Here is an 18,382-nt window from a genome sequence, read left to right on the forward strand (position 1 = left end):
AAGGCATCGTGGTGGTGCCTCTGAGTATTGAGGCGCCAAGCATTCTGCTGTAACAAGCAAATCACAATCTTCTTCACTTTAGATAACTACTTCACCTGCTTGACTTAACAAGATGTTTAGGCTCATCTGGAGATGCTGCCCTCCTTCCAATCCATACATTAGCAGTGCTAATATCGTGAGGAACCCAGAGAATGCTTCCTAGCTACCACAGTGGAACCTTGTGTAGAGTTCCATGGACCTTGAAGTTCATTCCGCAGATGAAGAAATGACCACAGTCTCACTCGAGAACTTTGTTGGCCTGGGAAAAATGTGAAGTTGGAACCATAATCAAACGGACATCTAAACTCACTTATTCTTCTTCATCAAGTTGTACATTTTTCATTTTGAATGTTTTGAAAGTTATTTAAGTAGAAAAACAAGGTTTTTCTTCATTGCTCGACTAATCATTTGAATAAACGATAAATTATTACCAGAAGCAGTTTTAATTTGTTCCAAGCACAAGAGCGTGTGCAATTTTGCTATGAAGCAGATGGCATAGTAGTGCAGGTTAAACAGTAGACTGGATATTGCATCTTTTTTAAATGTTTTATATTAGCACTCTTTCAGACTGTGTAGGCCTGTGCTTTCCACACCTGAATAGTCTCCCTGGCATACAGATCCCTTACTCTATTAGTAGTTTGTATACAGTTTCACTTTCATTTTGCAGGAGGCCTTATTCTCAACCCAATATGGCCTCACCATATTTATGAGGCTGGTCAAAGATGTGTTGACATGGATTTCTATGGCTACATGCTCCAGCTTGGTACCCAAACAGGTCGGTACTGTGATCCATAAAACTGCAATGCAACTGAACAAGTCTACTAGAATGGGTAATTTGCTGTTTTTTCCTGTAAATCCACATGTGAATTGTAGTGTGGTTTGTTTTCTGAAGAATCCGTAGCAAACTACATAGAGTATAGGCCTACAGTGAAAATCACTTTTATTGATTTAATATTGCCTTAAAACAGAAACCAAGTCAATTTCTCAGTTTAAAAAAAACATCAAATCAGTCATGAACATACATTTGGTATCGCTGGCATGCATGAACTTTGAACATTGATGCGTTATGAGTGACCACGTGTACTACAAGTGCAAATGTAAATGTTGTCACTGATAGGCGTATTGCTGTCATGTGACTACTCCCACAACCCGGAAAGGGAATTCTATGACAGCGGATCAGTTGACGTCGAATAGGATTTATATTGAAACAACATTTGGGAAAGTGTGAAATGATTTTCTACCGACGTTTGGTCGAGTCATTTAACTTTGGAGTCACATGCCGACCAATTGCAACTATTTTCTAGCATCCGGTGCTGTCGTCATGCATCATAACAGTTGCATCTCGGTTTTTCTCGTGGGCTTACTGTGTTCCTATGGATTTCTGAGCTGTGTGTCTTCCTGTAGTAAGGAACCTGAACCAGAAACACCTGACTGGCGAATGACATTAAAAACCATTCGCAATGGGATCCATAACATTGACAAATACCTCAACGTTGCTCTGGACTTATTTGGAGGTCATGATGGATTGTGTCACTATGAATGCAGCGATGGTAAGGTCTCTCTCAGGCTACACACACAGTAAATCATTGTTGGTAGTGGAAATAAAACATGGCCATAACTACTTTGCTCATTGCTTATTATGCAGACAAGCCGTTTACTCAAAAGCACAGTTAAAAGTGATTAATGTTCCACAAACAAAGGAGATAAGAACCACCGTATGTATTTTGAGTTGTAAACCATTAAACTGGTACAGTGCGATCCCCAACACACTATGTAGCCTCTGAACAGGTTATCTCTCTCAACAAGATAAAGAAGAACTCAGAACACCTCTACCTTTGCTCTTTCCTTGCAGGTTACAAACCAGAACCCCGGCCTGGTTACAAACCACCCCCACCCAATGGATGTGGGACGCCCCTCTTCGGAGTCCAGGTGAGCTAGTGTCCTGTCTGACTTCGATCTATAGCAGTGGTCTTCCCTATTAGTCCTGAGGGGGCGCAGTGTGTGCAGGCTGTTGTCCCAGCCCAGCACTAACACTCCTGATTAAGCAATTCATGGTTTTTATGTTTAGCGGAGACCTGTGTTTCAGACAGTGAAGCCTGCACACATTATAGTGTATAAGCTATAGCTGTGGATCTTCAGGACCAGGAATTTCACTGCACACCGGATAGGTGCAATGAAATGTGTTGTGTTACAGGGTCAGCCATAGTAGTGTGGCGACCCTGTACAGCGACCACTGTTTATAGGAATGTGATTACACCTGTCATATATTGCATTTAATATTTGTGAGCATTGATCTAATGGCCATCTCTTTTGTCTACTCTACAGTTTGACATCGGCATCCCGTCCTTGACCAAGTGCTGTAACCAGCACGACCGTTGCTATGACACCTGTAACCGTGATAAACACGACTGTGACGATGAGTTCCAGGAATGCCTGGAGACCATCTGTAGGAGATTACAGAAGATGTTGGGACTGGCCCAGAGTGTCCAAGGTAAGATGGCACCTGGGTTATGTTCATTAGGGCATGCAACAGAAAACGTTTTACAACGGAACACGACGAGTGTTTGTCTGTTTTCTCCCGTGTGTTGCCTAATGAACACCACCCTGATTCATGTATTGACATGCTCCCAGTGTCAAGCATTCCTCACATTTAATTCAATAATGTGTACACCATCTTGTAGCCTGGTTAAATCATACTGAACTCTGCGCTCACAATTGTCAATTGTTTCACTTCACTGGTAAGTGCAGCATTCAGTCTGGTTTAACCAGGCTAACAATCTTGCTGGTGGGGAAAATCATACAACTCATCCATATTACTATGTGTACTACGTCTTCTATTACTTGTAATTTTTGACTTGAGTCTTATTATTGATGATAAACTGGGTGGTTCGAGCCCTGAATGCTGATTGGCTGAAAGCCGTAGTATATCATACCGTATACCACAGGTATGAGAACTTGTATTTTTACTGCTCTAATTACGTTGGTAACCAGTTTATAATAACAATAAGGTAGCTCGGGTGTTTGTGGTATATTGCCAATATACCATGGCTAAGGGCTGTATCCAGGCACTCTGTGTTGCGTCGTGTGTAAAACAGCCCTTAGCCGTGGTATATTGGCCATATACCACACCCCCTCGGGCCTTATTGCTTAATTATAGTACTGCAATGTTGAGGGAGCTAGCACAAGCATTTCGCTGCACCTTTTATACCTGCTATCAGTATACAGTGTGTGTGTATGTATGTATATTATTTTACTGCTCTAGGGATATAATTGTTTGAATAACCTTATTTACTATTATGTATTGATTTTTTACCTTACATTTTTTCACTCTTTATGCGATGCATAATGCAGAGAACACCGGAAGAAGAATTATCATTTAATTACCACAGTGAATTATTGTAATGTTTGTTTATGTGTCAATTAATCCCATAAGGGATGGGTTGCCAACTGGTGATTTGACCCGAATTTTTTTTTGCATTCATTCACCTGCTGGAAACAGTTCACGTGACAAATAAAAACTGATTTTGATTCGTTTTTCTGTGTGTTTCATATGTCTGTATAACATGATCTACTCGTGTTTCCATGTCTCTCTCTCTACAGCGTGTGAGAATACTGTGACCCTGCTGTTTGAGGCTGTCATGCACATGGGGTGTAAACCCTACATGGACAGCCAGAGAGACTCCTGCATATGCAAATTTGAAGTCAAGAGGGATCTATGAGCTGATAATTTTGTAGAATTGTTCTCCTATGCAAAGGTTGTTTAGTGGTTGTTGTGTATGTAATTTGTTTGTTCTGCTACACATTATATGGAGTATCAATTAAGAGAGCGAATATGAATGTTTATAAAAGGTAAGAAGAAATTGAAAGACAAATGTATGACTACAAGCACATAATCATACAGTGATAAGGGTAATGGCTACATTATATTGCCCAGTAATTGTATTGTTTTGGTTACTTTATAATTATTTATATTGAATGTGTAAATAGGCATGTTTACCTGTTGATGGAGCCACTATGGAGTGTTGACCCTGTGGCCTCCCGAGTGGTGCAGTGGTCTAAGGCACTGCATTGCATTGCTAGCTGTGCCACTAGAGATCCTGGTTCGAATCCAGGCTCTGTCATAGCTGGTCCCGACCTGGAGACCCATGGGGTGGCGCACAATTGGTCCAGGTTAGGGGAGGGAATCACCGGCAGGGATGTAGCTCAGTTGATAGAGCATGGCGTTTGCAACGCCAGGGTTGTGGGTTCGATTCCCACAGGGGGTACGATTTTTTTTTTTTTTTTTACTAAAATAATAATAATAATGTATGCACTCACTAACTGTAAATCGCTCTGGATAAGAGCGTCTGCTAAATGACTAAAATGTAAATGTAAAATGTTATGTTGTAGGTAAATCAAATGTTTGGAAAACCCCAGCTTCTTTTATTTTTGTATTGTAGTTTGACCTTTGTTGAGCTTGCCTCATTCACAGGCATACACAAATATGCATTTTGTTTTTATGGTATCCCTCTGTATAATGTCCAAATATGTATAAATAGCGTTGATAATGTGGGCGTTCGTTTTGCATGGCCCGGTGCCTCAGGGGGGAGGAGTTTAAATATTTTAGACTATTCCAATGGTCCTTCACTGAAATCTTCACTCGCCCGGGTCATCGTACCATGCAAAACGAACTGGCCCATTGTCACGCCCTGCAATAGAGGTCTGCACGGGACTGACTAATTCAGCCCGCATCCGCTCGCACCCGCAGCTTTTTACACCACATCCGCTGGCTTTCTGTCCGAGTCCCACCCGCAACCGCAAGAACTGGTCCCGAACCCAACCGAAGTCCAGCAAAATTATTTTCGGCGAATGCGACGCAGCTCATTTGCCAGCCATGGTCGCAGCAATTTTGCGCCCTATATAAGCAATATAAAATGTGTAAAAATAACCCAAGAAATAGGTTGAATTTCAAGAGATTTTCAAGTGGCCCATTATATTAGGCTATCGGTATTACTGTGCTATATCAGCCAATAAACTAGAAGCAGTTTGAGAGAGCAGTTGGGGACACTTGCACTTTCTCTTGAGCTACGTTTTATAGCCTACCTTTTAGGAGTGGGACGATTTTCAGACAGTGACACATGGATGATCAATATATATTTCTAGGCAATGTAGTAAACTATAGCCAACTCATATTTAGGAAGTACATTGCCTTCGAAAGATAACTGCCCCGTGTTTATCCGCCCATGCATAGGCTAAAATCTACTCTACTTCGCATGTAAGGCTACTGAATTTGAGGCAGCAAGAACGTTGAGAGCACTTGCGTTCTCTTGAACTTATTTTCACTACGTTTTGTATATAGGATATAGCCTACCTTTTAGGAGGACGATTTGCAGGCGGAGACAAATAAATGGGTAATTCATATTGATTGAAAATAATGGTAACCTATGCGCGCGTTACGCCTTTTCCTTTTCAATCATTTTATTTATTTATTGCACCTTGACTAACGTTGGTTGAGTGCCATCCACTTCTTTCCATTATCAATAGTATATTTATTTACAGACACTAGTAAACTGTAGTCTAATCATATTTAATGTAATTTTCTTGAAAAAAATGACTGCCACTTGATTCTCTGCCCATGCATAGGCAGCCTACTCTATTTCATTGAGACCAGACCATAATCTCTCGGGGACAGATTCTTGTGGACAGATGAAACGGCGAGAGTCTGTCAAGGCTCATGTAGGATTATGCGATTATGAGCAGCATTGAGGGGATTCAATTAATCTGCCCGGGCGCCCGGATTGGCGTGTTTTGCATCGGGTGAAAGTTGATTGCGTTTGTTTTGGAACCGGGCGAGAGACAGGTGCCCGCTTCAAAACCCACCGCTAGGTCGACGTAATTAGCACGTGGAGTAATGAGTACGATTCTGTGTTTTCACATGCAAAGGTGATTGCTTTTGATATAAAAAAGCATCTGCCTTCACAATGAAAACTAGTTTGAAAATGCAAAAATATATTTCACGGAAAAGAGATGTAGGCCTATGCATGTTTCTGGACGATTGATCATGCTGCCAGGATTGAGCGAAGGCGGTGCATAAAGTGACAATCAGCAGTTACATCCATTTTTTGATTTATAAATTAATGATATGTACCCATTGATTCTTGAAGAATAGGCTATAATTTATAAATGCCTCATGAACTTAGTTCAACTGGCATACAACATCAGAACCCCAGTTACAAAAACGTGTTTTACTACAATGTTTGTAATCAAATAAAATTTAAACAAATAGCCTACTACAGCCTCAAAACATGGTTAAACTATACTTTTGATATAATGGCTGATCAGTCCTTGCATCCATAGCTCTGTCTATGATTTTGAGAGTGGTTACATTTCTCCAGCCCCATCCTTCAGCTTTTTACCGACAACCGCTTTGTTATGAAAATGTATGCACTCACTAACTGTAAATCGCTCTGGATAAGAGCGTCTGCTAAATGACTAAAATGTCAATGTAAATGTTATTGTTTCTACTGCTTTAACTGATGCAGTGGTTTTCAAGCCCCTGTGCGGATGATAAACGGTTTCCACTAGATTCAACAGCCACAAAATCAAAATAGTTTGTATCGTAAAAAGAAAAAAAATGCTTTTTGGCCATGATAAACACGGGCGAAATTAGCAGAAGGAGGGTTTTGGCCAAGTTTCCGTTTGCGAGACGAGACTTCGCCAAAGATGATGGATATACTGACAAGATAGCCTACTTGTCTCTCCTCCCTAACAATGGGAGTCGTTGACCCACAAAGCTGCACGGTGGGCTGTCTAGCTCCTGTCTATCCTTTATTTAGATTGGTGGATACATCTAATTATTTTAATACTTTTTGAATATTCGATGAGGGTTGTAGACTTCAACCGCCTGTATTCAACAGAGAGATATGCTATGCAAGCCTACTAGCCTCATTATCATGAATATGCATTGACATCTCGAAACAACTCCATTATAAAGTGTTGTTTCTCAAAGTTGCCCTGATGTCACGTGTCCTACTTATATCAGTACACTCGTAACAACCTATGCATTACGAAACTTCTATAAGATCAAATAAACCTCACGTAGCAAATAAGCCATTCCATTATTTTTTTAAACCAAATTCGACACTCTCATTGACCTCCATACAAAACTCCTCGCTTGGTGAGCGAATGAAACAAAACCGCCACCTGCTGGAGAAGACAGATCTCTGGCCGAGTTGGTCCTCTCGCTTCGCCTCTTCCTCTCGGATTTCGCTTCCTTCCTTTCCACAAAGGTAATCCCCCCAGAAGTAAACAGGAAATTACACGTTTTCGCGAGAGAATTTTACTTCTGGTTAACCGAGTGCTGTTTCTGATCCCATGTAAACCTACCACCTCCTGTCATTGTGCCCTTGATCAAGGCACTTAACCCCCCACAAAGTAGAACTGCACTGTTAGTGGTCAACCCTCCATCTGAAGAGCTCCTGTGTGTGCAGGCTTTGCTTTTGATCCAGCCCTGAAACACCCAAGTCTGCTTATCAAGGTCTTGTTGAGCAGCTCTTGTTTAGGCTACAATGTGGTTAGACCAGGGATTGAGCAAAAGCCTGCACACACAGTAGCTATCCTGGAGGATGGTTGCCACCCTTGTGAAAGTGATTATGATCCACATACAAAAAAGATGAGCACCACTTTAGCTATCTTGGGTTGTAAACATTAAACTGGTACAGTGCGACCCCCAACACTATCTGTAGTCTCTCTGAACAGGTTATCTCTCTCAACAAGATAAAAGAAGGTGGGATAACTCAGAACACCTCTACCTTTGCTGTTTCCTTGCAGGTTACAAACCAGAACCCTGGCATGGTTACAAACCATCCCCACCCAATGGATGTGGGACGCCCCTCTTCGGAGTCCAGGTGAGCTAGTGTCATGTCTGACTTTGATCTATAGCAGTGGTCTTCCCTATTAGTCCTGAGGGGGCGCAGTGTGTGCAGGCTGTTGTCCCAGCCCAGCACTAACACTCCTGATTCAGCAAGTCATGGTCTTGATTATCAGCTGTGTCAGAGAGTGCTGGGCTGTGACAAAACCCTCATGGTTTTGATGATTAGCGGAGACCTGTGTTTCAGACAGTGAATCTTGCACACACTATAATGTATAGCTACAGCTGCGGCGCTTCAGGACCAGGAATTTTGATTCGTTTTTTTAAATTTATTAGGATCCCCATTAGCCGAAGCCAATGGCGACAGCTAGTCTTACTGGGGTCCGACACATAACGGAAAAGACATTACAGACAAAATACTTTACAATTTACATACATTTAAAAACATTAACATGTAGTGTGTGTGTGTGTGTGCATCTATCAGTTACACATACATTTCAGTTCATACACACAACATGGGGAGAGGCGTTGTGCCATCAGGTGTTGCTTTATTTGTTTTTTTAAATCAGGTTTGCTGTTCACTTGCTCTATATAAGATGGAAGGGAGTTCCATGCACTCATTTCTGTGTATAATATTGTACGTTTTCTTGAATTTGTTCTGGACCTGGGGACTGTGAAAAGACCCCTGGTAGCATGTCTGGTGGGGTAAGTGTGTGTTTGTCAGTGCTGTGTGTAAGTTGATTATGCAAACAATTTGGAATTTCCAACACATTGTTTCTTATAAAAAGAAGAAGTGACTCAGTCAGTCTTTCCTCAACTCTTAGCCAAGAGAGACTGGCATGCAGAGTATTAATATTAGCCCTCTGATCACAATGAAGAGCAAGATGTCTTTCTTTGCAGCACATCGAACCCACAACCCTGGCGTTGCAAGCGCCATGCTCTACCAACTGAGCTACACGGGCCCCGTGGACAATAATCGTGGACAATAATCAAGATAAGATAAAACTAGAGCCTGCAGGACTTGCTTTGTGGAGTGTGGTGTCAAAAAAACAGAGCATCTCTTTATTACGGGCAGACCTCGCCCCATCTTTACAACCTTTGAATCTTTATGTTTTGACCAAGACAGTTTACAATTTAAGGTAACACCAAGTAATTTATTGTCCTCTACTTGTTCAACAGCCACACCATTCATTGCCAGATTCAGCTGAGGTCTAGAACTTACGGAATGAAAGACCACTGTTTATAGGAATGTTATTACACCTGTCATATTATACACTACCAGTCAAAAGTTTGGACACACCTACTCATTCAAGGGTTTTTCTTTATTTTTACTATTTTCTACATTGTAGAATAATAGTGAAGACATCAAAACTATGAAATAACACATATGGAATCATGTAGTAACCAAAAAAGTGTTAAACAAATCAAAATATATTTTAGATTTTAGATTCTTCAAAGTAGCCACCCTTTCCTTTGATAACAGCTTTGCACACTCTTGGCATTCCCTCAACCAGCTTCACCTGGAATGCTTTTCCAACAGTCTTGAAGGAGTTCCAACATATGCTGAGCACTTGTTGGCTGCTTTTCCTTCACTCTGCGGTCCAACTAATCCCAAACCATCTCAATTGGGTTGTGGTCAGGTGATTATGGAGGCCAGGTCATCTGATGTAGCACTCCGTCACTCTCGTTCTTGGTCAAATAGCCCTTACACAACCTGGAGATGTGTTGGGTCATTGTCCTGTTGAAAAACAAATGATAGTCCCACTAAGAGCAAACCAGATGGGATGGCGTATTGCTGCAGAATGCTGTGGTAGCCATGCTGGTTAAGTGTGCTTTGAATTCTAAATAAATTACTGACAGTCCTTTAGTTGTGGTTTCTTTGCAGCAATTCGACCATGAAGGCCTGATTCACACAGTCTCCTCTGAACAGTTGATGTTAAGATGTGTCTGTTACTTGAACTCCGTGAAGCAATTATTTGGGCTGCAATTTCTGTGGCTGGTAACTCAGAGGTAACTCTGGGTCTTCCTTTCATGTAGCGGTCCTGATGAGAGCCAGTTTCATCATGTTTTAAAGTAATGATGGACTATCGTTTCTCTTTGCTTATTTGCTTATAATGGTGGAACAAGCTCCCTCACGACGCCAGGACAGCGGAGTCACTCACCACCTTCCGGAGACACTTGAAACCCCACCTCTTTAAGGAATACCTGGGATAGGATAAAGTAATCCTTCTACCCCCCCTTATCCCACCCCCCCCAAAAAAAATAAAATAATAATAATAATAATAAATGTAAAGTGGTTATCCCACTGGCTATCATAAGGTGAATGCACCAATTTGTAAGTCGCTCTGGATAAGAGCGTCTGCTAAATGACGAAAATTTAAATGTACATTTGAGCTGTTCTACCCATAATATGGACTTTGTCTTTTACCAAATAGGGCTATCTTTATTTTTACACTGCTGCTACTTGCTGTTTATTATATATGCATAGTCACTTTACCCCTACCTACATGTACAAATTACCTCGACTAACCTGTACCCCCACACATTGTTGTTATTATTATTATTATTATTATTTTGGTTTGTTTGTTTATTAAATCATTTCTTAACTCTATTTTCTTAAAATGACATTGTTGGTTAAGGGCTTGTAAGTAAACATTTCACGTTAAGGTCTACACCTGTTGTATTCAGCATATGTGACAAATACATTTTGATTTGATTTGATTACACCTGTCATATTATATATTGCATTGAATATTTGTGAGCATTGATCTAATGGCTATCTCTTTTGTCTACTCTAAAAGTTGACATTGACATCCCGTCCTTGACCAAGTTCTATAACCAGCACGACCATTGCTATGACACCTATAACCGTGATAAACACGACTGTGACGATGAGTTCCCGGAATGCCTGGAGACCATCTGTAGGAGATTACAGAAGATGTTGGGACTTGCCCAGAGTGTCCAAGGTAAGATAGCACCTGGGTTATGTTCATTAGGGCATGCAACAGAAAACGTTTTACAACGGAATATGAAAATGAGTGTTTCTTATCAGAGAACTCCAGGTAGTTTGTCTGTTGAACACAACCCTGATTCATGTATTGACATGCTCCCAGTGTTGAACACAGAGCAGGACTTTACTCAAGCATTCCTCACAGTTAATTCAATAATGTGTACACCATCTTGTAGCCTGGTTAAATCATACTGAACTCTGCGCTCACAATTGTCAATTGTTTCACTTCACTGGTAAGTGCAGCCTTCAGTCTGGTTTAACCAGGCTAACAATCTTGCTGGTGTGGAAGATCATACAACTCATCCATATTACTATGTGTACTACCTCTTCTATTACTTGTAATTTTTGATTAACTTATTATTGATATTGATGATTGATTATTGTACTGCAATGTTGAGGGAGCTAGCACAGAAGCATTTCGCTGCACCTTTTATACCTGCTGTAAACTGTGTACGTGACAAATAACATGATCTACTCAGGTTGATGATCTACCATGTCTCTCTTTATACAGCGTGTGAGAATACTACAACCCTGCTGTTTGAGGCTGTCATGTACATGGGGTGTAAACCCTACATTGACAGCCAGAGAGACTCCTGCAGTGCACATGCAAATTGATGTCAAGCGTGATCTATGAGCTGACATTTGACATGTATTGAGCTTGCCTCATTCACAGACATATGCAAACATGCATTTTGTTTTTACAGTATCCCTCTGTATAATGCCACACCCTGAAACATGTTTTATATTATACTGAACAAAAATATAAACGCAACATGTAAAGCATTGGTCCCATGTTTCATGAGCTGAAATAAAAGATCCCTGAAAGGTTCCATACACACAAAAAGCTTATTTCACTCATCTTTTTTGCATACATTTGTTTACATCCCTGTTAGTGAGCAGATCCCCCTTTGCCAAGATAATCCATCCACTTGACAGGTGTGGCATATCAAGAAGCTGATTAAACAGCATGATCATTACACAGGTGCACCTTGTGCTGGAGACAATAAAAGGCCACTCTAAAATGTGCAGTTTTGTCACAGAACACAATGTCACAGATGTCTCAAGTTTTGAAGGAGTGTGCAATTGGCATGTTGACTGCAGGAATGTCCACCAGAGCTTTTGCCAGATAATTTAATGTTCATTTCTCTACCATAAACTGCCTCCAACGTCGTTTTAGAGAATTTGGCAGTATGTCCAACCGGCCTCACAACCGCAGACCACGTGTAACCACACCAGCCCAGGACCTCCACATCCGGCTTCTTCGCCTGCGGGATCGTCTGAGACCAGCCACCCAGACAGCTCAGAAAACTCTGTCTGATTGGCTGTGCCTGGCTCCCCAGTGGGTGGGCCTGTGCCCTCCCAGGCCCACCAATGGCTGCGCCCCTGCCCAGTCATGTGAAATCCATAGATTAGGCCCTAATGAATTTATTTCAATTGACTGATTTCCTTATATGAACTGTAACTCAGTAAAATCGTTGAAATTGTTGCATGTTGCGTTTATATTTTTGTTCAGTATATATTTGACTCTGTTATACGGTCCTCAATGGCTACAATGTGGTATTATACGGAAGTCGTAACGAGCAACGCGTGACTGACATGCCCAGTTGCCAATTGTATCCCGTTTATGTGGAGTTCAGCCAATCAGCTTAAACGGGCGGGAAGTTTCCTCATCCCATCAGCGTTAGTAAAGGAGAAGCATTATTCACTTGCGTGTACATGTTCAAAGGAGTATAGACCGCAACCATGTCGTGTCCAGGGAATGAAGACACTAAAGGTAATAAAAAGTCATATTTTTAACTTATAGTATGTATGTAGTAGTAGTCTTGCGGTTTAATGTAAAGTTGTGGTCATCAATTCATATAAGACAAATATGAAAGAAATCTCAGAAGACAGTTCGGACCCTCCCTGGGAAAAGAAAGTGAACAAAATAATAATAAATCACATGCTGAATGATATGTCGGGGATTTCACCATTTCCCCTCCATTTATCGCTTTAACTTTATAAGGTGTATGTCCGTATTATCTGTCTCTGTTTGTACTGCTGTTACAGTAGCCAAGTTTGTTGTTCACTGTCAGATGAATCGCGTTGCTAGACACTACGCAATAGCCTGGGGACTAGGTTACTGTCAGATAAGCACAGACCACAGACTTCAATTAACGTAACCTGATTTTATATCAGGTGTTAAGTCAATGTTATCAGTGAAAATACTTGTTTCACCGTTCTGTCAAATCTTGCTGTGTTGTCTCATATGTGATTTTGGTCACAGGGAGCGTTGAAAAAGACAGCAAAACAGCACCGAGGACAGGTGAGTACATACGGGCAATATCAGGTTAGGTAGGTCTAGGTGCTCAATGCTTGTAGAGACATATGCTAACGTACATTCAAAACCAAAACAGAAAGACTGTTTGAGGTACTGTTATAACGAAACTACCTTATCTCATGAAATTGCCTTTTTTACGTAACTCAAAGTACACGCTAATTATGTAATGATTAACACAAACCTGCAGTTATGTTGTCCATTTGGCGTTTGCACTCAGCAATCACCTGAATCAAAACCAATTTACCCTCCTCTTGTGCTCACAAAAATAACCCTTAACACAAGGAACATAAGGAAATGGAACTCCAGACTTTTCCCTTTTTCCCCTGTCCTCAATTGGAAGAATAGTCCAAATCCTGCTTTCCCCCACACCTGCAACAGCAGGTCTACTGGTCTTAACACCTGTAACCAGCCTGTTGAAAACCACCAGGACTGGGTGTTTATTTAACAATGGCTGCTTAACCCCAGAGTTGTAGGCTAGGCTACTAATTCACAAACCTTTGGTTGCAGAGCTTAACAATAGACCCCTGAAAAATACATCTGATCCCAAAAGCATTGGAGACTATTTGCATCGAACCTGCTGAGTTTTGAGATATCAGAAAGCTGTAAAACCACGAGAGGGCTTTGAGAAGTCATAAAAGAAAAATTCATGCAAGATTGTCATAGAGAAAGGAACATGCAATCTGAACATCTATCTCTTCATCAGGTCCTAGTGAGAACCTTACAGAAACAGATGGGTATTTCTCCAGGTAACTATTAGTAATAATATTACTTATTACGTTGTTATAAATGACTTGAATGTAATAAACATGTGTTTGAAATAAGTTCATGTATGTTGGCAGTTGAAGTGAACAGATAGTTCCTCATTTTTTGTGGTAACAGATAGGAAATCGACACTTTCTGTTAACAAATGTCTCTCATTCAGCTACACCCACTATAACAAGGTAATGGTATTTACAGTGGAGCATGGTTTTTTCTTTCAGCAGTTCTTTCTCTATGGACCCTGCGGAGGAGTATAAGATGGACCACAAGCGGCGAGGCATGGCTCTCATTTTCAACCAGGAGCGCTTCTTCTGGCGTCTGGGGATGCCTGACCGCAACGGGACCAATGCTGACCGCTACAACCTGGTCAAAAGGTATACATGGCATCAGATATGACCGTGCTTCATAACTCCCTATAGACCGGTTCAGTCAACTGTAGTGCTGATGTAATTGTTTAAAAAGTTCATGCCTAAACATGTTTGACACTTGATTTTTCTGATTCAGATTTCAGGACTTGAACTTTGAAGTGCAGGCCTATGATAATCTGAAGGTGGAGGAAGTTCTGGATAAAATCAGTGAGGGTAAGCAGCACTTCAAGTCATTCGATACCACCTCAAATAATCAGCTTAACATTCATTCCACAGTGTATCAGTCACAGTCTGTATTATACTTCAGAATAATAAATCATACGTCTGATACTCTATAGCTGCTGAGGACAACCATGCAGATGCAGACTGCTTCGTGTGCGTCTTTCTGAGCCACGGAGAAAGCAACTATGTCTATGCTTACGACAACAAGATCTCCATCCAGGACATCACTGCCCTGTTCAAAGGAGACAAGTGTAAGAGCCTGGTGGGCAAGCCTAAGATCTTCATACTGCAGGTAAACAGTCAGATGATGCCTTTGAATATAACCATTTTAGATGGAAACCTTTTACATTCAGTACTGTTGACTCATAGACCTATATCTGATGCGTGGGGGCCGGTGAAGGCAAATCTTCCTCAGACGCCATACTATTATTTTCCATTCTATTTGTAAACATTTGATCCACATAACCAAAAATATATACTGCTAAATCAAAACAAATTCTATATAACACGACCATCATATTAATTGACGTTTTGACAGTTTTATGTTTCTGATTTGATTGACACCGACAGGCGTGCCGTGGGGAGAAACATGACGAACCAGTGACCCCCATGGACGTGGTGGACAGCGAAGTAAAGACCAACGAGGTGGTGGTGGACGCTGGGGTGGTCTACACCCTCCCTGCTGGCGCTGACTTCATCATGTGCTACTCTGTGGCTGAAGGTGCGGAAGACATGGCACAGCTGAGATAGTCCATTACCGAAAACCAAAATAAATACTATAAAAATTGTGGTTGTAAACGAGGATAGATGCATAGGCCAGTGATGCAGAGAGAATAAAGACATACATTCATTATTTTAATTCCTTATCAACAGACTCAGTTACTATTTTGTACCCAACTCCTTCTTACTGTAACTTGTATATAGTTATGCTGTTTAGACAATATCCAAAATAACTGCTTCCTTGTGTTAGTGTTATGGCGTTTGATCACTTGATTATGTTTTGCTTCTCACTTGGATTAATGGAATTCAGATCTAACTGACATACTTGTTCCCTGTCTCCCTGTGTGTTTGTGCAGGTTACTATTCCCACCGCGAGACGATCAATGGCTCCTGGTACATCCAGGACCTGTGTGGGGCCGTCTGCAAGTTCGGGGATTCCCTGGAGTTCACGGAGCTCCTGACCCTGGTCAACAGGAAGGTGTCCATGAGGAGCGTCGGGAATTGTAACGACCGGACCGCCATCGGGAAGAAACAGGTCCCCTGCTTCGCTTCCATGCTCACCAAGAAGCTCTACTTCCGACCCAAGAAGCAGTAAGGGTTCCATCCACTGGGCAGCTACTACGTCATTCCTGAATCTTGCTGTAGTTGTTTTTAATGTTTTTTGGGAGAACGGTGGTACTGAATCTTGCTGGAATCTTGCTGTCGTTTTTGGGAGAAGGGTGTCCTTGACTATAATGTCTGGTTGTTCTTTTTGTTAAACTTTTGTCTAGATTATTTAGATTTTTGTCTTGAGGATCATGAAATGCACAAATCAAGCTGTGCATTTTCCCTTTATTCTAATCTTCTTCCCTATGAAACCAAATAGAGGTCCTGTCATATGCTGACGATTGTGTTTGCAGTGCTATTTTAACACACATTCTGTGGTGGCAAACCTGACCCTAAAACAAAGCACGTACTATACTGGTGAAACCTGCTTGGCTGATCGGCTTCAGGCTTTCCCTGTTGGTGCCGACTGAGGTCATGGAATGTACCTGCAGGGCAGGTAAAAGAGTTGAGCATTAACATTTAAAATGACTTTATTCTCTGTCTGTCGATAGCTATTTGTTGAGAGGGGATTCTCAGTAAATGATTTTGCAACACCAGTGCCTTTAGGCCTTTCTCTTGAGAGAATACTGCTAATTCTTATCATTGAGTAATGGTTCCCTGGGCTTGATTTGTTTACCTCAACTATCTGTGTCAAATATACAAAGACATTTGCAAATTGTTTGAAGGAGGCAGTGGCTCTGGGGTTAAATCCCTATTTTGCATCCAAGAGGTTGTGGGTTTGATTCTCATCTCTTGTGCAAGTTTCTGCAACTGTCGTTGTCCAACATGGGAAGAAAAGTGCTGATTGTGTTAAGGAGCGGGTGGCTCTGGGGTTGAATGCCTTCCTTGCAACCAAGAGGATGTGGGTTCCTACCATATAAATACTTCTGCCCTACTAATCACTTCCTCAGTCCCAGAGCCATGTGATACCTTTGGCAGTGTTGCACAAGTTGATGATGGTTCTAACCTCATAACTTGATGGTTTCCAAAACTGTCGATGTCAAATATATGAAGAGATATATCCTTGGCATGAAGAAGGCAGTGGCTCTGGGGTTGAATCCCTGTCTTGCAGCCGACAGGTTGTGGGTTCGATTCTCATCTCGTGCTTTCGAAAAAATTACTAAGAGAAGGGTTAATATTGTGAAGGAGTCTGTGGATCTCACCCAAAAAGCACAGGGTTGTAGGTTTGAACCTACTGCATGACTCTGAAGCATGGTTGTGTGGACAACAGGGACTCTGCTGCAGAGCGAGTCAAGGCCACTAGGAGTGGCTGCCACATCAAGATGGCAGGAGAATGGTGGCGTTGGTACAAAGTGTGCATTAAGCTGGGGCTGTTAATCCTGGGGTCCCCTGCCATGGTTCCTCAGCAGTGGTTTTGGGGAAAATCCCTGGAAAAAGTAGACTGTCCTCTCTTGAAATACAAATCTTTCTTGAGGGATTTTTCCCCAGAACCACTGCTGGTAACAGGAATGGGAACCCCAGGTATTAACCCCCATCAGTCCTCCAACCACTACAGTGTCAACGGAACCACACTTAAGTGACTGGGATCAAACCCACAATCTCACGGGCACAAGCCTTACAATCTGTGCCACCGATTGCTTCACACTTTAAACACATCTCTTCGTATGTTTGACATCGACATTGGGGAAACGTACACTCAAATCACAAGAGATGAGGATTGAACCCACAACCTCTTGGTTGCAAGGCTGGGATTTAACCCCAAATCCTTCACACTTGAAGCGCTTCTCTTTGTATGTTTGACATCAACAGTTACAGAGACTGTCAATCAAGCACAAGAGATATGGATTGAACCCACAACCTCCAACTTCAAGGCAGGGACCAAACCCCTTATCCACTGCCCCCCATCTGGTCCTCTGTAGTCGACAGGATGAACGTTAGACTTCCACAGCTGCGGGTCCTCCATTGCCGATGCAGTCTCCTGCTCCTGTCCTTAATGTTTCATTCCATTTGGGAAAAAACTGGTGAAAACTTTGCAAAAGATGAGTGAATCTGGGCCTAAAGCTAACGATGACGTGCCTCATAATATGTTGCCTCTCCACTTAGACCTCTGAGTTTGCTCTGTCAAAAAGGGAATTTGTGTTGTTTCTATTTATGTACTTTGATGTGCTTAGCCTTTACAACTCAAATTTAGCTTTGCATGTTTTTAAAGTGGCACGCTAAATGTGAACAAACAACTCCAGTATGGAAAGTGGTAGCTCAATTGGTAGTGCATGGCGCTTGTAACGCCAGGGTAGTGGGTTCAATCCCCGGGACCACCCATACCTAAAAATGTATGCACACATGACTGTAAGTCGCTTTGGATAAAAGCATCTGCTAAATGGCATATTATTATTATTAAAGTGTCTCAGGGAGTCAAGTGTCTAGTGTTTCAAAGACGTTAAGTAAACGCTTCAAGTTTGGTCACATGATCCACTGTACTACTACTGACTCAGGAAGACCAAAGAAGTCATATACATTGTTTACTGCCACTATGGTAGTGCCATCATTTG

At 41.7% G+C, this 18,382-nt stretch overlaps 3 protein-coding genes across 4 annotated transcripts; all 3 read left to right on the top strand.

Moving 5' to 3' along the window:
* The first annotated feature begins 335 nt into the window (after positions 1 to 335).
* On the top strand, positions 336 to 4,145 carry LOC121580790 (group XIIA secretory phospholipase A2). The gene is made up of 4 exons (XM_041895829.2): positions 336 to 1,589; positions 1,892 to 1,968; positions 2,365 to 2,530; positions 3,640 to 4,145. Exons 1-4 carry the CDS (start codon positions 1,316 to 1,318, stop codon positions 3,756 to 3,758), a joined length of 636 nt encoding a protein of 211 aa, XP_041751763.1. The 5' UTR covers positions 336 to 1,315; the 3' UTR covers positions 3,759 to 4,145.
* A 3,089-nt stretch (positions 4,146 to 7,234) lies between these two features.
* LOC121584869 (group XIIA secretory phospholipase A2-like) lies at positions 7,235 to 11,712 on the top strand. Its single transcript, XM_041901054.2, has 4 exons — positions 7,235 to 7,307; positions 7,849 to 7,925; positions 10,690 to 10,854; positions 11,410 to 11,712. Exons 2-4 carry the CDS (start codon positions 7,898 to 7,900, stop codon positions 11,511 to 11,513), a joined length of 297 nt encoding a protein of 98 aa, XP_041756988.1. The 5' UTR covers positions 7,235 to 7,307; positions 7,849 to 7,897; the 3' UTR covers positions 11,514 to 11,712.
* A 677-nt stretch (positions 11,713 to 12,389) lies between these two features.
* Positions 12,390 to 18,159, top strand: LOC121580768 (caspase-6). 2 transcript variants are annotated; one of them, XM_041895805.2, is made up of 8 exons: positions 12,390 to 12,672; positions 13,165 to 13,203; positions 13,922 to 13,964; positions 14,202 to 14,351; positions 14,482 to 14,558; positions 14,684 to 14,859; positions 15,138 to 15,288; positions 15,644 to 18,159. In XM_041895805.2, exons 1-8 carry the CDS (start codon positions 12,642 to 12,644, stop codon positions 15,880 to 15,882), a joined length of 906 nt encoding a protein of 301 aa, XP_041751739.1. In that variant the 5' UTR covers positions 12,390 to 12,641; the 3' UTR covers positions 15,883 to 18,159. The 2 variants fall into 2 exon arrangements, with proteins under 2 accessions (XP_041751739.1, XP_041751731.1); XM_041895797.2 differs by having other exon boundaries at positions 12,391 to 12,672; positions 14,199 to 14,351.
* The last annotated feature ends 223 nt before the right edge of the window (positions 18,160 to 18,382 follow it).

This window comes from Coregonus clupeaformis, chromosome 15 (assembly GCF_020615455.1).
Source record: "Coregonus clupeaformis isolate EN_2021a chromosome 15, ASM2061545v1, whole genome shotgun sequence".
Classification (NCBI taxonomy): Eukaryota; Metazoa; Chordata; class Actinopteri; order Salmoniformes; family Salmonidae; genus Coregonus; species Coregonus clupeaformis.